Here is a 25913-nt window from a genome sequence, read left to right on the forward strand (position 1 = left end):
GGCTAGTGAATTATCAGGTGAACTATCCAGGTCCCATATAGGTCGTTTTGAAGGTTGATCAGAGGACATTACCTGTAAATCATTGGAGTTGTTCAAATACTAGTTGGATACTTCAGCGTCCAGGTTGTTTGAATCACCTGGTGTAGATCAGTCTACAGGTAGTTCAGTGTCCTCAATGCACGTCTTTTTAGATTAAGATTCAGTTGAGTTTTTGGACAAAAAATGGCTCTACTTATTTAGATATTCAAAAAACACAAAGCACAGTGTCAGCTATTTAGACCAATATTGTATTACTGCTATTTAGACCTTTGTAAAAAAAAAAATCTATCACTCCCAATTTGGAAGATAATTTATTAGTAGAATAATGATTTGAAATTATTATTATAATTTAGATTAATTTCACTGATGGTTAATACAGTTTGATTTTTGAACAGTGGGTATCTTTAGTGTTGCATTATTTTCTTTTAAAAATATTTACAACAAATACAAGGCATAGGAATAGCTCTTGTCGTTTTGAGTGGCTCCTTTGGGGTCTTATAAGTTGAAAGTGGTATCTTGATCTATTTTAGAACAGAAAAAGGAAATGTTCCTGCTGAAGGTCTCATATAGCCGCACCTTTGACTCAGCTACTCAAAAACACCTTCAGACAATTCCAGCATGGCTGAAAAGACTAAAAAAGACAGTGACTTGCTGTTCAGTTTGTTGTCAGGGTGACTGAGGGTGATATTAATGAGGCGGATTTCACAGCTGTTCTGTCTCCTCTCCATGTTGACCTTCTTGACTCGCACCTATTAGGCTGGCCCATCCGCCTACGAAACGGGGAAGGGGGCGGGTGGGATGGGGGTCGTGAGACAGAAGCTGGAACGAACCTTCCAGTCTCCTGGCTAGCCCCACCAAGGCAGAGCCATTTATCATCCAGGCACCCGGGCCGACCAAATCAAAGTGGTGGAGACCAAAAAAGGAATCATTAAAAGTTTAGTGCTTTTCCCAGGGGGCCATTTGCAGGCAACACCAATGCTAGGCTACGCCTGAGAGACCGCGGTTCAGGCCATATCCCTCCTATCCCCCAGACCAGCAGGGAATTCTCCAATATATGTTGAGTGGGGAGAGAGAGAGAATCTGCATCTGGTGGAATAGGCAGTATGACCCTCTAGAGATTTAACTGTCCTTGTTATGAGCATATTTGTGAAAATTAATAATGAGTTTAAATATTTGTTGACGCTAGTAAATAGCACACAAAGTGCAAAAGTAACTGCATTTGCGATCAAACCTATGGTGCTTTACAGTGCCGAAGTCCCCCTGAACAAGGCATTTAACCCTTATTAATGGATATTAATGTGTGTATGTGGGTGGATGTATGTGGCATGGCAATGTCCACAATCTTTTGGTTAGTTGTGTGTATATTGTCCCTGTACTCACTGTCAGTGCGGAATACCATAATGAAGCTAAGACAGGAAACATTGGGAGAAAGGGAGAGATAAAGAGAGTATAGCTGCAAGCAGCCTTTAGCAGGGCCCGAGCTCATGGACCAAACACACATGTGTTGATGCCTGAATTATCACAATTTGCAAAATTGGCAATTTGCTTCGCAGAAACATTACAGAGCATGACAAAATGTGATCTGACACACTTTTGACAAGTTTGATTGCTCTAGCGTTTAGGTTTGTTACAATTTTTACCTGATGGTGGTGCTATGAAGCACAACCATATGTGGTCTGACACACCTGGGACACATTCCAAACATTTGTGTGTCTGGTTGCTCTAGCTTTAAGCATATAAAAATTCGGCCTCACTTCCTGCTTGTACATCTTCGCCGTCAACTTTGTGTGTCACAGTCAAACACTTTGGAATTTCAAAAGTCTATGTAATAGCTGTAATGTAGGAAGATCAAATATGCTCTGAGTAGGGAATCTGAGAAAAATTCTGAGAAATCTGAGAAAAAAAAAAAAAAAAAAAAGAAGCAGAAGAAAAATCCAACAAAAACATTAATGCTGAGTAGGTGGCCTTGATCTATCTTACCTGTGTGTCTGTCTACAGTGAAAAACTTCTCTCCATCCAGCACGCTGTACACCACTCTGGCACTGCTGCCGTATGTAGGGTCGTCAGCATCCGACGCAGTGACCTTCATCACGGACGTTCCTGTTGAAAGCAAGAACATCATGTCAGAGAGAGAATAAACTTCTGAGCCTGACCACTGGGAAAACTTCAGACAAGTGCTGGAATCCCACAACGTGAGGTAGAATCGAACAGAAAGAGGAACAGTTTGTGTATGAAGGGAAAGGCGAATGTGAGGAAGTGGGTGTTTGGAGTTTTTGTGAGTGTGTGTGTGTGCACATTCATGCATACTTGTCTGTGATTATACTTGGGAGAGGGAGGTTAATACATTAGGGTACCACCGCACTGAAGAACTATTTCATCTCTATGTACATAATTTTCCAAACAAATTTTTTGATGTTTCAAATTACCTTTCCACTACGCCATTGCACACAGTTGTTCTGCCTCTCATAGGCACACAAGCTGTGCTCAGGAGATGAAAGGGAACATGAAGTCATTTAACATCTCTATCTTCAAAGACTGATTAAAGCGCATGAAATCTACAACAACAAACAATTATTGGTGATCACTGGCACTTAGGGAGGGAATAAAATCATTTCCACGGGAAGCCTTAAATTCAGGATTTGTGGGCAGCAATATTTGTTAAGTCATTATTCCCCACCCAGTGTTCTGTGTTATTTGTCAACAGTGTGCATAGGCAAGCCTCTGGCACCCAATACGCAGGCACATCTTTCTATTTAGTTACACATTTTAGTTAAAGCTCAGCCTAAAGCCCATGAGGCTTAATGGCTCTACATTTTCGGGGTAAGAACCAACCACAGACTAGCCTTTTAGCATCTGAGCATGTTCTTTTTTTCCCTTTCTATAAATAATTACACCTTATAGTGAAAGGGAGAAGGGAAAAAAGAAAGGAAGAAACAGAAAGATTCCTGGCTGCAAAGGGTCCTCAAGGACGAGGAGTCAGTCTTTGTCTGCGTCCCCCCAGCCAAGGCTATAGGTAATTACTGACAGCTGGTGTTGTCCACCAAAGGTCACCGCTGTAGCCTTTCTCAGAGCCCTGTCATGCTACTGTCCAGCCACATAATGGCCGTATGCTAATGATGCTAATTAGCGGGAAGTGTCAGAGCACTGTTTGTTTCCTGTCATCCAATGGAGCTCCCAAGGGGGACAGGGAGGGAGAGGGCAGTGGATTATCATTAAAGCCACCCGGCCATTACCACAGACAGCTCAGATCACTATCCCGCTGCTGTCGCCAATAGCACCCTTTTTGTTCCTCCTGGATCTTGCTGGGAGCTGCCTTGTTTGCATGCTAACATAGCTAGCAGATGATGCAGTACTCTCCTTGGCCTATGATGCTAGTGAAGCTAATTGAGGATTAGCTTTTATGCAGCTGTTCTGAACTAGCAATGGGGCAAGTATCAGAGTATCGAAGCAGTGTGTGATGTTCCATGCGGTGAAACAAAAGCAAGTGTGCTAAGAAATAAGTGAACAATTTCTGAATGTTTCCATGTCCAATAGCACAGTTATCACATCATGGATTCTGTTTTCAGCAACCTTGTGTAGCTCTCAGTTAAATCTTGATAGTGCAAAATGTAAACTCCCGCTGGATTCAAAGCAGTGCATATAGCTAGGTTAGAATGAGTTTTTAATGTACGCTCAGTGTTGTATAATACAGTCATTATCTCATCCAAATATGCAAAAGTACACACCTGCCTGATCCTTAGAAGATCAAGATACGCTGCATCCCAGTTGGAAGATCAGTGAGATACCGGTCTTATCGTATTGAAAACAGAAGGCCATATAGGGGCTAGCTGTTTTCATTACTGGGGACAGGCAGGGGTTTGCTAATTCTGCCTACCTGGTTGGCCCTACCGCTGTGGGTCCAACAAAGCCATTTCCTTCCATGGGATTACTCCCTTATCTTAATTTTCCCCAGGTACCAATCAGCTTGACGTTCAGCTGTTTCTGGGTACTGGCTGGCAGCGACGTCAGACGGCTTGGAAGAACTATATAAATGCAAATGCTATTTTATTGTGTTTATATTAAAAAGAGAAAGGAAGCAGTGACTTTGGTGCTTGGGCTCTTATTAAAGCCCTGGCTGTTTCAGTGGGAGAAGTCATTACTTATCTGTTGGCGTAGTTGGCGTCTCTCTTAAGCAGATTCTTCCGGTGATGGACTTGTGGGAATTCAATAAAAATTATTGACTTTCCCAGATTGGAAAACGTAATGCATATTGCTGTAATGGGAGAAGTATGTCTAATAAAGAAAAGCTCACAAAATTAATTATCTAAAGTTGTTTTTCTCTTGCTAAATAAAACCTGAATCACAAATTACTCTCAGATGAGACAGTAGGCATGGCAGCAATTATTTTGTTGTTTGCTATAATGATAAACAGCATATTTATTTATTTTTTCTTTTCTGAACAAATAGATATTTTTCTTTATAACATTTCTTGCAGTGAACAAACTTTCTCGGATGACTAACAATCCAGGCATCCTCTGCCTCAAGTAACCCTATTTTGGGTGAAGCTGATAAAAAGCTCTCTCCATAAAATATGCATCCATGTATATCTTTAAATCATTGATCTTCTAGGAGAGGAAAACAATATCAAAAGAAAATATTAATTACTGTGCTAATTTTCAGTGTAATAATTGTATGTTGCAAATTAGATCCCCCACAACTATGCTTGTCACTGCAAACTATCATATTAGAGTGTCCATAATATTAAACCATGAAGTGTGAAATAAGCATCTTTCAGTGAGTGCAAGCTTTGATGAACACAGAAGTGCATTCAAGAGACCAACTGTCTTTGTCAGTGTTGCTTCCAGTCCGTTGCCTCACCATGGAGGCCTAGACTGGGCTGCATGATCTAACTAGGAAGTGGCTTAGTTATTCCTTTAATCCTCGACTGGAGCAAAATTCCTGGAAGATAATGAAAAGCTGAATGAGAGGGAAAGCAGCTGGTTATTACACATTATTTTCCATTTCTATTTAACAATTGTTTTTTCTATTCGTATTTGTTTGCAGTTATTATGTTAACTCCTCTTTGTGGCACTTAAATAGAGCTGCAACGATTAATTGATTAATCGATTAGTTGTCAACTATTAAATTAATCGCCATCTATTTTGATAATCGATTAATCGGTTTGAGTAATTTTTTAAGAAAAATAAGTCAAAATTCTCTGATTCCAGCTTCTTAAATGTGAATATTTTCTGGTTTCTTTACTCCTCTATGACAGTAAACTGAATATCTTTTGGTTGTGGACAAAACAAGACATTTGAGGACGTCATCTTGGGCTTTGGGAAACACTGATCCACATTTTTCACCATTTTCTGACATTTTATAGACCAAACAACTAATCGATTAATCGAGAAAATAATCGACAGATTAATCGACAATGAAAATAATCGTTAGTTGCAGCCCTACACTTAAAATTAGCCATCAATCTCACTAGGAAGGACAGTGGTGAATAAACTACCAATAAAAGTTTTGATGCCTATTACAATGTTTTTATGCCTATTCCTTAGTGGTAAGCTTAATATACTTCTTACATTGCAGTGTCATGGAATTATTAGGTAAGAAGACGGTTACAGTCTTTCTCAAACATAGTCATACAGTAGCCTGTGTTGCAAAGTAAGTTTGAGCGACGCATAATTTCCCTTGAAGGCAGCCATAACCATCACAGAATACTAATGTATCAGTATGTATTGGAACAGAGAAAATAAACAAATTATATTCTGATGAAAACTAATCCTGGGGCCATTTCCTGTGGAATGGAGTAAGGGGGGTTGCTTTTGGGCTGTGGGGGGTAGGGTGGGGGGCGATGGCTATATATTTGCCCCTACTGGGTTAGATTTATGCATGAGTTGGGTTTAATGGTATCAACACAGGCTGTCGGAATGGCTTCCCACACCATTTCAGCACTCTGGGAGAGATGGTTCAATTACCGAGAGGGGAGCCGGAGGAGTGCGCCACGTGTGAGACACTAGACTGACAGCTATTTAAGAGGCAGCCTCGTAAAAGAGATTTGTGCCCATCTCGGCTGGCGCAGCGCTGGAGCTGGCTTCGGTGGAAGGGTCTAACGGCTGCAGCAGTGAGCTTCTCTCCCGCTCCGACCCGCCCTAATCTGCAGGACTGAGTACTCCCCGCCCGCATTATGGATCATTTAGTAAAGCCATAAAAGCTGAGGTGTTTTCACATGAAAAGTTATTTCTTCACTACTTCCACTGTGATTCATTCCTCTCTCGTCCACGTAAATGCCCCAGGAGAGAGAGGTGGGGAGGGAGAGAGGGAGAGATAGAGGGAGAGAGAGTAAAGTATAAAAGGGAGAAAAATCTGCCATGTCATAAAAGCCAATGGCCTGCTTACTGAGATCTTCTACGAGATCTCTACAAGGATTTAGGGATATTTTCCATCTGCCCGACAGAGAGCATAAATCTAATCTTTATCAGCCGTTTAACCTGTGTTTTTTAATAGATTGGATCATTGTTTGTTTTGTAGACAACATTGTGGAGCAGTGTGGCATGTCAACTTTAAACCTCAACTATACTTTCAAGCAACTGGCTGGTCCAGAAACCCTCCCGGCTATTGTCACTCCAATCATGAAAAAGTGAAAAGCTTAATCAACTTCACCAATGCCCATCTCCATCTCACACTCAGATATAGATGCACACATTCTCTCTCTCTCTCTCTCTCTCTCTCTCTCTCTCTCACACACACACACACACACAAACCCAAATACACAGACACACACACACACACACACACACACACACACACACACACACACACACACACACACACAGACTTCAGATGCGTCAGAATCAATGATGTCCAGCGCCATTGTTGACTGTATAACGGTGGATGTTACTGGTCACATAAATAAAGGTGGTTGGCAGGGTGTATTGATTGTAAGATGCTCCTGCCTTGTCACATTCCTCTCTCTTGTGATCCTGCTGCTCCAAATGTCTCACCTACAGTTAGCATGACAGGCCAGGACTGTCCTAATGGTGACTTCAGCAATTTGCAGCCTCCTGGGCAACCTCCCTGGACCACAGCAGCATGAAGGGTGATCCAAGTGGGCTCAGGATGTGAGACATTATATTACACATAGTCAGAGAGGGAAAAGTATCTCTCTGTAAAGATAATACGCACTATGCAGAGAGGGAGAGAGAGAGAGAGGAGAAAAAAAGGGCAGGAGACAGGCAGAGAGAAACAAAGAGAGAGAGGAAATGTGTTGCTTGTTGTGAAGGTTTTGTTGATCTGTGCACCCCTACCTCAAGGTTTTATTCCATTGTGCCATAACTTTATTCATATATGTACCTCCAAGCCGGCTCCTTTAAGCTATTGTTTTACAAAGGCAAGCCATGTTCCAAATGTGGGTAGTTCCCTTGCCAAGATGATAGCAGGCAAAATCACTTTTGCGTCTCAAGAAAAAAACATTTTGAAAATGTGGGTCACACAAAATGGACTCTTTATACAGCTTTGCTACAAATGCAGAGAGGATGTGTTTTGTTTTCCCTGTCAGTTATTTTGTGTATTTTGTGTGTAAGCCTTACATCTACATTATGGGCTTTATTTTTGTGATGGCGCATGGCGGATGGCGGGGCTTTGCACCGGCGAAGTGGGATTTTTGTTGGGCACACAGGTATTCTTCTTGGCTACAGCCGTTTGCTGACTTGTCATGAACAGTGGGAGGAGAGGTGCAGTAGGGGGTGTGTCAGTAACAATCAAGCAGCACAGTGCAATTATGGGTATTTGCACTTGTGTTGCCCACCTTCTCAGACCATGTCAAGGATGATATGTAGATCATATGTTGGCTTCCTGTAGTTAAACTGTCCCTGCAGTTCACCACCAATTTATGTTTGGCTCTTTGCCTATTATCGTTGAACCGTTTCCTACATTGGGCAAAAGTTCTCCTAGAACCACAGCAACACATATTAATGAAATGTACTATATCCTCACAAGCTAATTTAACATCACCTGCCGCCAGCGGCTTATTTAAGGTGATTCTGCTCCTTCCACACAAGGACATCACTTTCCTCTTGGGAGAAGAGGAACCGCTCCGGACTGTTCTCTTCCAGCACAAAATTGTCAGCGCACTGTGGTAGAGAGCACACTGCTTTTAAAGGGAAGGAAAAGAGGTGATTTGATTGGACATGCTTGAAGGATCATAAAAATCAATCAATTCATGATTTAATTGGTCATGAAAATCAACAATTGATCCAAAAAAAAGTTAAATTAAGTATAAAGACAGGATTCGATTTACTGTAACAACCAAGCTGGGGTGCCATGACATTTACAGAGATAACATGCCCAGAACTACACAAGACAGCCTCTGAAGCTGCTATTATTTGTTTAGTAGATAAAAGTGTACAATATTGGTCATCTTAAAACTGGCTCTGTGCTTATCTCTCTTTTGTTCTGTGGTCTTTATGGCCTGTCAATTTCTGCAACTTTACTTCAGGTATTAGATTGTGTCTTTGATAGATAATAGGATAGCAGTCAGTTTAAAACCACTATCATGCAACTTTCTACTCTGTCCGTTGTTCTTTGTGCCTTGTAAATCTTGTGACCTTAGTTTGTGTCATTAGTAGATAATAGCGCAGGATAGTGGCCAGCTTAAAGTGTGTTATCACACTACTTTTTGCTTGTCTGTTGTTCTGTGGGCTCTGTGCCTTGTCAGTCAGTGTTAGCTGCATCAGGTAGAGGTTAAGAGGCTATGGCGCAGACGTCGTGTCCTGCCACGTCTCTGCCACTCGGGGGTCCTGAGGTCCTCACTAATGGAACCACATCAATCACAGGATTAGCTCAGCGGAAACTTTTTACCCCGCTGTGATTCCTCCACTGAGCTGCCCCTCCACCCCCCACCTCCCCTCCCTCGCTGTCCCCTGACCCTTGAGTGGCAGGAAGGAAGTCTGCCTCAGTGACTGACTGAGCTCAAACCCAATGAACTGTGCTACTTTCTTAGTCAGCTGACATTAAGACTTAGAAATGAACAGAGTGAGGAATGCCTTATAGCATGCATGTTGTAACATAGTGTGTAATACTGATTTCAAATTGGAAAACAGCTGTCTTCATTACTTAAATATTAGCTAGGTGTGTGGTGCAAAGGCATTAGCTTTGGCTACAAACCTTTCAATAATGTGTCCAAACCACATGTCTTTGACATTATGTCTAATAGCACAATGTATCCATTACTTGTTTATAAGACACTGAATTGTACCATATAATAGTGTGGTGTGTTGTAGAAAATGGCAGTATACTATTTTGGCAATGCCCATTGTTAGATAACTTTTGGAAATACATTTTTACCACTGTGAACAAAGTATTAGATGTTGAATTAGTATGAGACCCTCTGATAGCAATTCTTGGGATGAAACTGGATGTAATTCACAGTAGGAAAAGGATGTATCTCTTACAGATATTAGCAGCAAAGAAAGCAATTACAATAAGATGGCTTAAAAAAGGACCTCCCCACCTATGATGAGGTGGTTAACAATTCTAAGAACCATTTATACAATGGAAAAAAATACATATATGCTAAGATTACAGAGGGACATTTTTATAGAAAGATGGACACCACTAATGGAGGCCATGGGGGAACATTGGGATTGATAACGGAACGAAGATATACTTAGTAAGGAACTGGACTGCAGGTGATGCTCTGAGGTAGTCTACTGTGTCTTCTTTAAAGTGAGACAAAATAAACAAGTAATTTTTTTTTATTTTTTTTATAAATAATATGGATATTTTCCTATGTATATTGGACTGAATATGTGTGTCTATGTAAGGTGAACTTGTATATAACCCATGTTTAGTTTTGTTTTGATACGTTTGTGTTATTTACGTTGGTTATTTTTTCATTATTTCAATTTGTTTTGATTTATTTTTATACATATTTTCATGTTGAAGTGTTCGGATATATAAAGCTCTACAAAAATTGTAACCCCTTGTAAAACTGTCAACCTATGTTGAAATATTTTTTAATGTAAAAGGGGATGTGAGAAATAATCAAATAAAAAAAAAATAAGTTTAAAAAGAAAACGGCAATATACTGGTTTGACATTATTTTTTGCCGTGGGTTTTAATTTTTTTTTAGGCTGAACTCAAAGCTAAATATTTAAACCCTTGCTTTGGCTTGGCAAAACCAAAGGGAAGAGAGATGGATCCAATTCAAATATTAATGATAAGGCTTTCCAAAACATAAACAAAAGCCCAACTCTGATCCCACTTAAGCTGCCTCTCAATCTGTTATTCACAAATCAGCACCATGGAGACACCATTGTTGATATGGAAAAAGGAAATTCAAGGTCCACATGCCTATGATCAGGTCTATGAGTTCTATGAAAGACACACTGCCTCAGGCAGTGCAAAAATAGGAGAGAAATATACTTATTCCTTCTCCACTTAATGCTACATTCACAGTCATCTCTTGCCTTAACAGAAATGTCCATTATAGTTCTATAAATAAATATGCATACTGAACCTCAAAATCTGCCTACCTATCTGACTTGATAACAGTACATGCGCATATATGTAATTCTTTTAATTAAAGTGGGTTTGCCAGTCTTGAGTGCACCATTTTTAAGACATACCCTTCTCAGTCACCTCTGAAGCATTTCTAAGCCTTGCTGTGAGCAAATATTCAACCCCTTCCCAGGTTTTGAGCTTCTTCTCCTCCAAGCATGTTTACGCATTACCTACTTTTAAGTGGAATCAATTAATGTTATTCAGACTTCCAGGAGGCCACAGGGCTTTGCCAAAGCTGAATTAGAAGTATTTTAAAAGGGAAGGATCCGCATTTTAAATGGACAGACCAGTGCCTCTAACATCAGCTCACAAATGGACAAAGGCAACATTAGCTTTTAACATGGCAGGTGATTTACATTAATGCAGGGTCCATTTCTATTTGTAAAATAAAGAGGATGACGAACCATAAAGAGAAGGATGATGACCTGTTGGATTTTAAGCGAGCAACCATTAATCAAATAGTCCTGTAATGCAAAGTATTTAATGTTAGAGTACAATACATCTCTGTCTCCTGTTAGCTATTATCCAAAATGTTGGCATGAAACAAGAGCCTCCTGGCCTTATCTGCCTACAGGGTTGCGGATGACTAAGTTAAGCATTTTAACAGGTGTCTACCAAGGCAATATGTAAGAGGCTTTTTAACAGGTACCAACCATGCTCCTCCAGCCAGTCAACAAGTAGTTAATAACTACTTCTAACTACTATTTTTTTTTTTTTACAATAGCAATAAAAGCACTAAGTGCAAAATGTATTAATAAAAAATACAACATGAAAAGTGATTGGAGTAGAGAGTAGCACTCTCCACTACCAGTAAAATTTCATCGGCCATAATAAAGTCCATTATTCTTGATTTAATGACTTCTAGAATAAGGACAAAAAGAGTTTACTTTGATTTTTACACCTGTTTTTTTGTCAATCAACACAAGGTAACAGAAATTGTCTTTCCACATATTACATACACACACATAGCCTCCAATACGGGGCGTACACTACATGACGATTTAGCTGTCCCAGACAAGTCTTTGAGGTCTTAGACAAAATTCCCATGTTGGTGCTGACATGGTGTGTGCTGCCATCACTGAAGCTAGTTAAGTTCGAGCAGGTCAGTGAGACAGTCTGACAGTCTTTGCGCCGTCTCAGACATCCAGACATTTTCAAATGTCTTGATTGACTTGATTTTGTCAGGACAAATTCTGCAATGCCATTCTCTCCTCCAAATGTGGTGCCTTTCTTTTTTTCTTTTTCTGCAGTGCTATAAGTGCTGAAAGTTGCTCTTCCTTCTCAAGACTCATTTTAGCACAAAAATGTGAAAACACATTTGACGTTTTTAGGAGTCCAAGCACCGCAGCTGCGGAGATGTGGGCATGGCCTATTTTTCAAAAATGGCCATAACTTATGAATGTTTTATGCTATCTTAACCAAATTTGGTGAACATGTCTAGGTAGAATTGCTAACCTAACATGGGAAGTTTAGTGGCATTTAGCCAATAGGTGGCGCTATTGCAATATTCTAACTTTAAATGGCCATAACTCACTGGCTTTTAGTCCCGTTCAGTTGATACATCGCACACATCTTGGCAAAAACGCAGAAAAAGTAACTGCAATGATGAGCGTACAGTACTGAGCATACAGTAGATCACAATGTCTAGCTGCAAATACTTTGATAAATTGGACTGTCTTAAAAGCTGTCCCTTTGTTTTGCTTCCCCTCTCTGAAACACCAACACCAGTGGTCCAGTGGTTAAGGCACAGGTCTGCAATGCACAAGATTGTGAGTTCAAATTCTGTGGTTAACATTGTCCCCTCACAGCAAGAAGGTTTTGCATTTCTCCCTACATTTGTAGTAGACAGGTGCAAATGAGCAAGCAGAAAATTATATTACAGCCTACCATTTTGACAAAATGAGCTCAATATAATTATAAAGTTTTTTCACTGCGTCCTTTGTTCAAGCAGATTCCATAACATTGGCAAAATGTATTCTTGGACATTAAGAACACCAAAGATGTCTAAAATGCATCAGCTTTAAAGCCAAGCACTCGTAAAGTCATGCTGTGAGAAAGGTGTCACTCCCTCAGGGTGTCACTCAGTGGTGTCACTTACTGGCTCAGTGTTTATGTCAACTGCCATCGGAGGCAAGGGTTGTGAGTTCAAATCCCAGGTGGTGCAACAAAAATACTGATGTTGTCCACCTCCATTGTACCTTGAGGTTCTCAAATGACAAATAGTTGGAGAGTGACTTTGTGAACATGAAATATTTGAGATTCAACGTCCAAATGAGTTCTATGTCATTGTAGTGCTAATGAGCATGAAAAGGTGCCTATATTCCCATAAAATGAACGCCACTGTGTCCAAGTCAGCCTTATTGCCAAGGATAGGACACTTGGTCACATGACGGCACTATTCTCTGCAAGCTCACAATAATATCATTAATACTATGGTCAACTAATCATAATGTCTTAGGTTTCTCATCTTTGGACAAATAAGCATATTGTGCTCGGACCCTGCTCATTGCCGCATGCGGCTATATTTTCTTTTTTTGTTTTTGTTTTTTAATCGAGACAGCAGGGTATCGAGGTCCACTGTGACTAAATCCAAGTAAAGAATCTTTTCATGTGTGACCCCCCCGTCTGTGCCTCATCATCTAGTGTATGCACCACTATGCCGGTGAGACAAGAAACTAGAGGGAATAAGGTTGTTTAATGTGAGTTGTAGGAAGGCTTTTCACAGTGTATCACAGTGGCTTGCAGTGCAACGTCCCTTGAGCAGTTTGTTCAATGCTTTGACAAGGGCACATTAGCCAAGCACTGAAGATGTAATAACAATCACCCTCCAGTCACATGCTAATAGCAATAATACACCCTCCTGTTGGTGTCGATAATCGAACCAGCAGCCTTTCAGTCATCACTGAGGCTCTCTACCTTTCGGCCACCTGGCTGTCCCAATTTGCTTCAACTAAACTACAAGTTACAGACTTTTGAACCTCTATAATACAGTATATATGTAGAAGTCTGATACATGTTGATTTGCACTCCAAATAATACAAGCAAGCCCAAAGCAATATCAGTCAACCAGACTCATATCTGATTGTTCCATTCAGGCTGGGATGTCCCCTACTACCTTCACAGTGCATCGATCCATCTTTCATAGTCTTTATCATCATGAGTCAGAAGACACTCTGTTCTGCAGAGTGACTCCATCCATGTTCTCTGCTCTGTCGCAACATAAAGACATGCACGGTTCTCAGAGCAACATTCAATCACCCTTGCCCTGCAAATTTGATTTAAGACAGCAATTTCATTAGCTGCGCATTTTTCACAGGACAACACTGAATTGAGGCCCTCAGACTTCATCATCCTCTTTGCCACTCCTGGTTTATTTTCCCTCTACTCTTGTTTTTAGAGTTAACCAAGCCTGAACAACAAACAGACTTTGAATGATATGTAAACAAATGTTATTTTTGGTAGCGGACGCCAAGTAGACAGACAGGCAGGCAGGCGTGCAGCCCGGGTCTCTGCCAGCAGAAGGGGGGCTAGGATGGGGATTGTAAGCTATGACGGAGCCGTGCACTGGAGGACATGACAGGAGTGATAAGTAAAAATGAATATGCCTCAGGCAGCTGACTACTGATTACTTTCCTACTATAATGGCCTAGCGTTTTTCAACGCAGTTGGCTACAGTGTATGGTCAGCTATAAAACAGCACACTGAGCATACCACTGGTGTGGCTAATGCTTGCAACCTGCTTCCTTCACAGTATAAAAGGCAGCTATGCTTCAGATCACTGGCTTCTCACATTTTGTCCCATTAGGCCCTGTATAATCATTATGCAACTCCATGACACTGATTGGATCTCCCACACAGAGTGCAATAGCACTATAGTACATAGGCAATTGAATAAATGCTGATTTAAGCCTGTCAGTGTAATTCTGATAAATGCTATTAATACTGCGTGAATAGTGTAATTTAAAGTATGGAAACTATGGATATCATTAAGTCCCACTTAGACATGATTTTAATGACAGCTCAATGATAACACCATAAATTGTGAAATTGGCAGCTAAAGTTTGAATATAATCATTATGAAAGCTTTGGCTGTCTTTAAGTTTTACCATATGTAAGACTTAAAAACACTGTTTGAGGCACGATGCCTCATACACACATGCCACAGGGATTGAATGCCAAAGACACAAAAGGTTAATCATGTCTCTATTTTTCATATTACAGAATGGTCCATTTCAATATATTCAACTGACAATGAACAGAATACTCCTCTAACAACCACTTCTATTTAAAATTGATTCACTCACCAGTTGTATGCTACATACGCTATTAATAATACAGTACTATTTAAAGACCAGTAACCTTCCCCACCAATGTGAGTGTGAGCCAACCTCTCCTTGCCACCAGTACTGCACCAGACAGGCAGGCGGAGGGCGATGTGCAGCAGCAACCCAGGAGCGGGTGAGTGACATGTGGCCGTCAGGCTGGTCTGTCTAGCTCCTCTTTTCCTTTCAGTCCCTTCAGTTTATCATGGTACTTGTGACCTTATCACCACGCATGCCAACACAATGTTGGCCTTAGCTGTTGTTCAACAGGAGAGCAAATAGCAGCGGAAAAAAACGAAACAGGGACATCGGAGGAGAATGCTTGACTAAGCAGTAGCTGTTATCTCATTAGAGCTAGTGCTCCACAACGATGTTTAAAACATGAACTGCACACTCATTTAGGACGTAATTTGACTGTGAGGTGGGATAGGGGTGAACAAGGGGGGGCAGCCAAAGAGGAAGGGTCGTGATCATTAAGATTACATTAACTAACATTAACTAAGCATGATCTCCATGGCTCGTTCTCTTTCTTTCTTGAGGAGATAATGGCTCTCCACCTCCCTAGGCTTTGCATCTTTTTCTTCTACTCTGCATTTTTCTGCATTTCTGTTCTCTTTATCTTTCTCCTCTTCTGGCTACCTTTCTCTCTCTCTCTCTCACTCTCTCTCTCTCTCTCTCTCTCTCTCACACACACGCACACAATTCAGTTTTAGAAAGCACTGTAGGCAGAAATGCCCATGGTTTGGATCATGCTGAGGAGGCAGGAATTAATTCCAATCAGGCTTGAACAGGGAAGAGCCATTCCATTTTGCCCCACTCCTGAAGTCTCTCACACAAAAGACTCTCTCCCCCCACCCCACGTATGCACATACACAACCACACACACATACACACACACACACACACACAAACCAAACACAAATATAAGAATGCACAGACAAATTTCTGAGCACACATGGCATTGTGTAGTTGCTTGACAGAATAGAGAAGAGGTCAGAATTTTCTGCACGCCGCTTCAATACGACTGTGGCCGAGCCATTAATACCATGCTAATGAAGCCACTGACACCATCATTCACACACTCACCTGTCTTTCCCATTTTACTGAGAATTTTCACCAGTTATGAGGCAGTAGACTACTGTTGCTCAGTCAAAACATGTTTGTCAAGATTAAAGCCTTAAACAGAATATGCTGCCCTCATCATCATGTACCCTTTTTGAAGCACCTCTCCTCTGCTGCCCCTCCCCCACCGGCACCCCCACCCCCACCCCACCCCCTGCCTCCAGTGACGCAACCACAAAGCTCATCAGCGAGTAGTGCAATTGAATGAAGCCCCGTGGCTCCCTCATTTTTCTCCTCTACCTTTACTTTTTTTTCCCCCATCTCTCATTTCCTTCTTACCTATAGGCTATAACTCAGACACAGCCAATGTATAGGGAGTCTCTAGAAACTTCCATGCCACCCTTCTATTTCCCTCTCATGCATTCACAGAGAATTCAGTGTCTGCCCATCCATTTTCCGACTCCTTTTTCCATCTCAACAATGGGGGAGAATTTTAACATATTGCTCTCTTTTGCACTTTTTTCTCCTCCCTTGCAGGACAGGACAAAACACAATGGTATGGGCCTCACTAATGCTTTATGAAAATAACTGATGATTTTGTGTGTCCACCTTTGGGCTCAAAGCCTGGAACAGCTGTCCTGGGTGTCCCTATGTGACTGCACCTCTCCCCTTACCTATGGGCGACAACTCTGCCACACTGCCGATATAGGGCCCCTCCAAGAACTTGGGTTCGCTGTCGTTGATGTCCTGGACCTTGATGACAAACTCAGACTCTGGCTCCAGAGGATCATTGGAGAGCCGGTGCCGGGCCTGGGCCCGCAGCGTGTAAAAGGCCTTCTCTTCACGGTCCAGTTTCTCCGTGGCATGGATGTCTCCCGTCAGTTCGTCGATGATGAAGATGGTGCCCGCCCCCTCGCCAGAGATAGTGTACTTGATGTTGCCCTCACCCATGTCAGAGTCTGTGTGGATCTGTAATACAATGATAGAAAATCTTCAGTTTGTATGTTTAAATGTTTAGATGTTACATTAGCTGATTTCATTGATTAAAATCAAGTATTATTATACAATAGAAACAATAGAGGGCAGGCTAAGAACTAGAGACCAGAAGATGGACTCTTCAAAGAAGTGAAAAGTTTTAACATTGTTAATGGCATTTTCTAACTACATTCATTTGAAGCACTATCAATACTAATGGTTTGTGCAATTGATCATTTTCAGAAAATGGCATTTGGGCATCACACATGGCCAAAATCAGTGCATTTCTCCTCCCCATTTCCTCCAGGAAAATGCAGCTTTTCGCAGCTCCCTATATGCCAGCCATCATCGCTGCAGTGAATAAAGACACCACAGTTCAAATGGTGATTTACACCGTCTCCACACAGCATGCCCTTCACAGGGTGTGACGCCCAAATTAGGTGATCAAAGTCATTTCTAAGATTGTTAAAGGTAGGGACGTATAGGTGCCGGGGTTGAAAAGTGAACTTAAAAAAGCCGTTATAAATCAGAGCTATAGTTCTCCCTTAATGTGATGAGAAGACATTCCAGAAGCAGCAATGGGAGCAGCATCGGTTCCCATTCCCAACCTCCCCTTTGGCTCTTTGGTGAGCACACAGGGCCTTCTCTCTCTCTCTCTCTCTGTCTCGCTCTCTCTCCCTCTCTCACCTTCTATCTGAAATTATAATTCAGAGCTGTCTCTGCACTATAACTGTGGTTCAATCTACTGAGCAGACCAGGGGAGAGGGGAAATCGCCCCAGCCTCCCTGGTTAATATTTTATAAAGGCTTAATTAAATACAGGCTTCTATCGTCCTCGCGGGGGTTTTCATTAAGTATTTGTCGTAAAACCACAGAATAATGCAAGCCCATGCCTTGATATTGCTTCCCTTATCCTATTTCCCCTCCCTTTTTATCTATCTTTCTTTGCCTTTTCTCTCCATTTTGAATCATCCCCAAGACAAATACATGAGCAGTCAGAGAAAATATACACTTTGGCGGTATCAATATTTCAGTGATAATAAAAGAAGTTTCATTGGTCCAAACTGAGAGCGAGAGAGTTATCCAATAAAAGTGTACGTACAGATGTGCCACTGGATATGAATTGTTCTCTGGGATACTGTGCCTGTCAGCCTCTCGTACTTTCACTCTATTTCCAAATTAGATTCTTAAGTCAAAAACTAGCTTTTATATGAAATGTGTCATCATGTGTCAATTCAATTAGACATATGCAGGCACCATGCATACAGTACATACCTACATGTTCGCGGGCGCACACACACTCAAACACACACACACACACACACACACGCACACACACACACACACACACACATATACACGCTCAGCGAGTTCCATCATTCTGCTGGGATGATGCTATTTCTCTTCCCTCAGGCTGGATATACCCATCTGTCTGTCAGTCTATCCTCATCGGAGTGATTCAGGTTGGCAGCTTCAAAAACACACACACTACGCTTAGCGAAGTTGTTCTCTTCAAACTAAAGGTCAGGGCCAGGGCTTCACTTGCTTAGCAAAAAATAAACATTTGCAGTGCAAACATGCCCTGTATGTGTGTGTGTGTGTGTGTGTGTGTGTGTGTGTGTGTGTGCATGTAGGCTATGTATACGTGTATGCATGTATAAGTGTATGGATATGTACATTCATTTATTTTGTTCTAGGTGCACAATGGGAGCAGCACCTTCACTACATTAAAAGGCAAAAAAAGTTGTCAACATACAAGTATGTATTACTCGATTGACCATCACACAATAATAAAAGAGTAAAAAAAAACCTCAACCAAATGTGTAAGTTGAACAAAGGAGATCAGAAAGAACTAAATCAGAAAGTGTGACTCAGAGAATAGTATCTGCTTCACTGGTCAGATCTGCCATGCACCTTTCATTCTTTCACCTTTTTCACCTTTCGTTCATTTTTGAATTTGTATTTTAGAACATGCAATGTTTGGTCAACAGCGAAATACAGAAATGTGATGGTGATAAAACATTTGACCTCCCCAGTACTTGACCTCAAAGAGAGCCAAGACTCTGACATTGAATACATACACATGTGCAGACACACAAACACACCATGAATGTACACATGCGCACAGACACTATAGTATATACAGTATGTGCAAGAACGCACACAATTTCATCACAAATATGCATGTAAGTATTCATAATAGGTGCACTGCCATTACTGATCTTCACATACAATAGAAAAGGGTTCACATACAATAGAATACAAAGGGATGCAATTGTCATTGCTCATAGTTAGGGCAATCCATATTTGAGCTAACAACAAACAAACATACTTTTAGGAAGTTTAATTTTTTTTTGAGTACATTGACTTTGGAAATTAGAGTCAAGAGATGTGTCAAAAATGTCATGTGACAGTCTACTGACATGATGTCATCACATATGCCATTGTTTCAACACCAGGGACTTTTATTAAACCAATTAATAAAATTACCTAAAAATTCCTTCAACAATACATATTTGTCTATATAGCTTAGTAGTTGTGACGAGTTAACGGCTGGCTTTGAGTTAAACTTACTGCAAGCACTAGTTAGCAATGCCTTGGGGTTTACAGTGCAGAGCTGCAGGGTGACTCAAGGCAGAGCGATGTTGTTGATGCCCTGTCAGGTTCGGCTTAAAGTCATAACAAAGTGTCCAGCTGTCACTGTGGGCGAACCTGCTGAAGGGCATCACACATGACTCACATGCAGTGATGGAAAGTTTCCTTCTTCTTTGGAGTCAGCTCTTTCGAGTTTGTGCAGTAGAAATAAATATTTTAATTTATTAGAGAGTGGTTCATGATAAATCAGTATTGGAAAGGCGCTGACTTTAGAAATGCAAAAATTCTGCAGGACCTGCAAGTCACACGTGCTTTATTGAAAATTAATCGCACATGCAATTAAAAATGTTTATAGGCTTCTCACCTCTTGCCAGTGTACTGTGTAACAACTTGTATTACTTGAGACATGCAGAAATACATAAAGACACACTTACACACACGTTTTCTTACATAAAGACACAATCACACACACGTTTTCTTTACAGAACAGAACAGAATAACAAGACATTTGTGAACAAGGATTTCTTCTTTTTTTTTATTTTCAGTGGCGATAGAATGTGGGCTACATTGAATCCTTGGGTTTATCGCGGGTTTCAAAGCAAGAGCAAATTGGCCGTCTTATATTTAAGTCTGTGTAATCAGGAATATCCCTGCCACATTTCACCACTGCTTGTCAAGCTCTCTGATCTTAACAGCTTCAAAGTGTTAACAAGGTGACTGTATCAGAGGCAGCATACGTGAAGAGAGTTATAGGGAATGAACGGCACAGGCCAAGGGAGACAGGCCCAGAGAGGAGGGGGAGAGTGAATGGCAATAAAGTGAGGCCAGAGAGAGAGAGAAGAAAGTCAGAGGAAGAAGAGAGATTAAGATAAAGGGGGGGTGCGAGCAGAGACAGATGGAACCTCAGACGGGGGAAAAGATGGAAGACAGAAGGAAAGAAATATAAGCGCCGAGGAAGGCAGAGAAGAGAGCGACGTAACGAGGTAATAACATTATTTAAAAGATGACAAAGCAGAGTAACCCAAATTCCGTCTCATCTTCCCAGGAGGAAATGTGGTTCCCTGAAACACCATGTCCAACAGCCTCACAGTTCCTCCGTTTCTGATCCTCCCTTCCTGCCTTCTTAAGCTGCTTTGTTCCTCTTTGATGACAGCCGAGTGATGTTACAATTGGACCAAGATTTGACTAATTATAGCTTGGATCACTATGGTGAGAACAATTGCTTAAATAGGCATACATGTGCGTGTGTGAGTGTGTGTGTGTGTGTGAGCGTGTGCGTCTGTCTGTCTGTTTGCGTTGTCGAACACCCGTCAGACACAAACACAAGTATGCACCCGCACACACAGAATTAGCATCATGCCTTCAAGCACTCAGTTATCACATATGACTGAAGAAACACTGTCCATGCACTAGAGAGAGATGCAACTGTTGAATAAGGTCCAACAATTGTCTCCGGTTTGGGACAAGTTTAACAAATTCTTATTTATTTCTTCCATCAAACAACCACTGCTGTTTGTCACAGGCACCTTAGAAAACAAGACAGACAAAAAATAGGAAACTAAATATTGTTTTTACACTCTATGAGGTACTAAAAACGTCCTCAAAATGTCCAACCTACAGCAAAGCTGTAACAACTGTAGTCGGAGCCACGACATATGATGACTTGTATATCAAATTCATATTCTTCAGAAGGATATAGACATTCTGTTAAAGAAAAAGATGAGGCCGTGTCATTATAGCATAATTGTAAGGTTATGGGCAGGGTTGGGTAGGTTAATTTACTAAATACTGTATATTCTATTACAGTTACTGCTTACCTCATCAAAATTGTAATCAGTAGCATATTCTCATTACTTTTAGTTACTTTGCCATATCTGAGGTATAAAAATGCTAACCGATGAGGAGAAAGTTAAAATTACAATCCTCATTTAATTTATTTGAGGATTGCATACAAAAATTGTATGAAGATGTAGAACACCTGCCACTAAATGGCCTTCTGAGTTTCTTGCTTTCGTTTTAACAGCCAAAGCCATGCTGACAGGATTTGAAACTGTACAAGCTAGACTGAATAGCAATCTTGTAAAATAATTCATGCTCCCCTTGTTTGGTCCACTAGTAAATATAGGCCAGCCACTACAAATTCATCCTACAACACACATCATCATTTAGTTTATACTAGAGCAAAGAGAATATAGCTAACTACACTAGCAAATTAACTTTTAATTTAGCTTGTGCAATTCCTATCAAGCAGGGCTACTACAATGCTGTAGCGCTTTAAGTTAGACAGCTAGACGAGGCTATTCGCTCTTCTTATGCATCACTACCTTTTCAATTACACCTGCATGACCATCACATTTTATCTGATACCATGACGCTTTACTGTCTGTCTGCACAGCTTCCCTCTGCTGAAGCAGCAAAAGTCAAACCACTCAGCCAATCACATAAGTGAATGAAAGGGAGGCGGGAGCAAAGTGATCAAAAATGCTCCGAAAATACACACTCTCCCTGCAGTTAGAAGTGTTACAATCTCGGAACCCATCGTCTATCCGTTTTACGACAGATTAGACTCTGGGGGCGACGGCTAATATTTCGGGGTTTCCGGTGTAGCCAGCGGACATCCGGGCCAAGACTTCCTCTTCTGTGCGTTTCTCCACACAATACACAAACATCGATACTTTTTGTAGGTGTTTTAGGTCCAGACAACATTTCGGCTAATCTCTATAAACAGATATCTGCATATGAGACGTCGTCTCTCAACTCCATTCTCGCGTCTCAAGTTGCTAATCGGACTGTAAATAATGACCGGCGCACAGAAGAGGAAGTCTTGGCCCGGATGTCCGCTGGCTACACCAAGGCTACACCGGAAACCCTGAAATATTAGCCGTCGCCCCCAGAGTCTAATCTGTCGTCAGACGGATAGACGATGGGTTCCGAGATTGGAAGTGTTATGACTCTGGTCATCTGTGTTGTTTGTGTGGGTTAACAGCTCTCTTCTCTCCTCCTCAATGTGTGCATTCCAGTGTATGCATTCAGAGTGCATGTGTGTGTGATGAGATTCAGGTGTTGGTGTTCTCCTGGATTGGTTTAGGGGATGGGATTGCTACTGGCTGATTGGCTAACGTGGATGATTTAAACCAGCTGATGCCAACCCCCCCCCCCCCTTTTTTTTTTTGCTCCCTCCCATTTCCAACAATGGAGGCTGCCCTGCTGAACCTTTGAGCTGTGTGTTTTTGTAGCTGGTAGTATTGTGAGCAGGCTTAACTTAGTGGGTTCAGCTGTAGAAATCTCTGGTAAGATGTGTTTAGATAATTTGTAAACCTGTAGATCTGTATTTATTATGCACTGTGAATATTCTGCACTAAAGTAGCAGTTAGTAGGAGTGAGAAGCCCTTTCTTTTTGTAAATCATTGTTCTCCTGTTTTTGTTTAAACTTTATTTCTTTTGTTAGGGAAGTTTAGGGTTTGGAATTAGAATTACTCTGTTATTTTGGGCATTGCTCAGCTCTGAAGCTTAAAAAATAAAAACTGCTACATTGTGAACTTTGGTTGTGGTGCGGCTGACCATTCTTGGGAGTGGGAAGAGCGGGGGCTCTGAAGGTGTTGTGTCCTGGTTTCCCTTAGACCAGTGGCGTAACAGAAGTCTGCAGTACAGTGCAGTCTTCCCCTTGTGTTGTCACCTTGCCGGGGTGGGGAGGCTTGTGTGCCTCCGTGACTCTGAAGGCTATACCGGCGGTGTGATAGATAGTCTACTTGGGCCCAAAACGAAGGTCCGCCTAGGAACATGGAATGTCCGCACCATGTATGAGACATCCAAACTAGCCCAAGTCATCAGTGAGATGAAAAGGTACAGGCTGGATATTTTAGGAATTAGTTAATGTCGATGGACTGGTTCTGGACGCCAAACAACCAGCGACGGATCAGTTATCCTCTACTCAGGGCAGGAAGACAAGCACATACACGGCGTGGCTCTCATAGTCTCCAAAGAAAAGGCAAAAACCTTGGTAGAATGGGAAGCTGTAAGTGACAGAATGATCAGAGCTCGCTTTAATTCCAAACATTGCAAAATGACCATCATACAATGCTATGCACCAACAAATGAAGCTGAGAAAGAGGACAAGAATGACTGGTATGAAGAGATACAATGAGAGAGAAGAGATACAATGTCTCCAAGGTCCCTCAACACGATATGTTACTGATCTGATATGAACGCCAAGGTTGGAGCCGATAATGACAACTGTGACAGAGCTATAGGGAGCCATGGCTGTGGTGTGAGGAACAACAATGGTGAGCGCCTTGTTGACTTCTGCCTTGAGAACAACTGCGTAGTTGGTGGTACCATCTTCCCACATAAGAACATCCACAAACTCACTTGGAGGTCACCTGATGGTCTTACAACTAACCAGATTGACCACATCTTAATCAACGGGAAGTGGTGCAGGTCTCTCCAAGATGTTAGAGTTTGTCGTTGTGTGGATGCCAACAGTGACCACTATCTGGTAACAGCTAACATCAGGCTGGAACTCCGCAAAGTAAAACAGCAGGGTCAGTGCATTGTTTTATGTGTAGAGTCATTTCATTTATTTTCTGATCTTTAAATTTGGCTTATATAGCTTTTTCTTGTCGATACTGTGTGATTTCAAATTGTCTTTTAATTGTTGTTGTTTTTGTGTGGACCCCAGGAAGACTAGCAACCACTTTGTGGAAGCTAATGGGGATCCAAATAAAGAATAAAGAATGTGCTTAAATTCAACACTACATGCACCAATCACTGTGGATGGTAACTCTCTCGATTATGTCGAGGAGTTTACATATTTGGAATGTCTGCTCAGTAAGGACAATGCATGCAGCAAAGACATCAACATAAGGCTCGGGGAAGCTCGCAGTGCTTTTGCAAGCTCAGAATGCTGGCGAGTGGTTGAGAGTGACATGAAAAAGATCAATGCATTCCACAATGGATGTCTCCGGAAGATATGTCACATCTTTTGGCCAGAAAAGATCTCCAATGAGGACCTGTACAAAAACACAAACTGTCACAATGTGGTGCTGGAAATTAAACATGGGTGGCTCAAATGACATGTCCTCAGAATGGACCAGGACCGCATTCCTAAAATAGCCTTGAGATGGACTCCACCTGGAAAGAGGAAACAAGGGAGGCCAAAAACAACCTGGCGGAGAACTGTGACCTCGGAACTGAAAATGGCTAACCTAACTTGGGGCGAGGCACAACATGCTGCACAGGATAGGACCAGATGGAAGCAGATCGTCGCAGCCTTATGTTCCACAGGGAACGAAGAGGATTAAGTAAGTGAGTGTATATATGGCTGTCGGAACTGACGTCCGGTAACTTACCAACTACACCACTCGGCTGCTCCAAACATCAGACCATGTGCGTCCATGAAGAAAACGTGAGTAGCTTGTTCTTCTTAGGGTATTAAGCCCTCACTACCATTGTAATATCACTGCTGCATGGAACGCTGCATAATTCCAACCAGGGAAGAGGGATTGTTAGAGTAAATATTTGACCGCAAGGTCCGACAGCCAGCTTCCTTTTTTTTTTTTTTTTTAATTTATTTATTTGATTACAACAAGTATACATACAACAACAATATCAACAAGTTCTCAACACTTTGTGTATACAACTTGATCACAATCACACAATTACAAACACGCCAGGGGGACTAAAGGTTCATAATAAAGACAAAAATCAAGAAACAGTTAAATAAATATCTTGTAAAGCTTAAAGTGGTTATACGTTTTCACAGCTTTTTTATTTATACATTCGGATATTATATATGTTGCTTAAGAATTTGGATCTGTGAATATAAAATTTGGTCAAAATAATAAGCAAATTAATTAAATAGAACTGCAAGCAGAGATTCCTGTCATATTCAGTGAATCCAAACAATACATTTTTCCAAAGTAAAGTGAGGATAGATATGATCAGCAATAAATTGTGACAGTTTACTCCACAGTTGTTTTGTGTGTGGACAAGACCAGAATAAATGTACCAGCGTTTCTCTGAGCTCCCCACAAAAGGTACAACTTACATCAATGTCTTTCTTAAGTTTCTGCAAATAATAATTAGTTGGATAAAACCTGTGAAGCATTTTAAAGGATATCTCTTTTACTTTGTTAGTAAAAAAAACTTATGTGGCAATAGCCAAACTTTTTCCCAACAAATATCTCCAACAAATGTGGACCAATATGACAAGGCAGAAGGTGTACTCATGATGTATTGTTGAAAAAGTTGACGGATTGCCTTATTTTTATCCTTAGTGTGCCCTGAAAAACAAGTTTTCCCAACAGTTGTTTCAGATACATCTAACATTATGGGGTGATTGCCATTTCCCTTAAAACCTTTAAAAAGCGCAATA

The 25913-nt window shown here is 41.2% G+C and overlaps 1 protein-coding gene across 1 annotated transcript in view; it reads right to left on the bottom strand.

Annotated features, from left to right (window-relative positions):
• LOC139659946 (cadherin-22-like) overlaps positions 1-25913 on the bottom strand; it is an 81471-nt gene that overhangs the window by 46616 nt on the left and 8942 nt on the right. The window contains 2 exon segments of the mRNA XM_071537968.1: positions 2020-2139; positions 16646-16940. Coding sequence (XP_071394069.1) covers positions 2020-2139; positions 16646-16940 — 415 coding nt within the window.

The sequence above is a fragment of the Centroberyx affinis genome, unplaced genomic scaffold, assembly GCF_046629955.1.
Source record: "Centroberyx affinis isolate AG114_WGS23_722 - 3 ecotype Tasmania unplaced genomic scaffold, CSIRO-AGI_Caff_v1 ptg003168l_1, whole genome shotgun sequence".
Lineage (NCBI taxonomy): Eukaryota > Metazoa > Chordata > Actinopteri > Beryciformes > Berycidae > Centroberyx > Centroberyx affinis.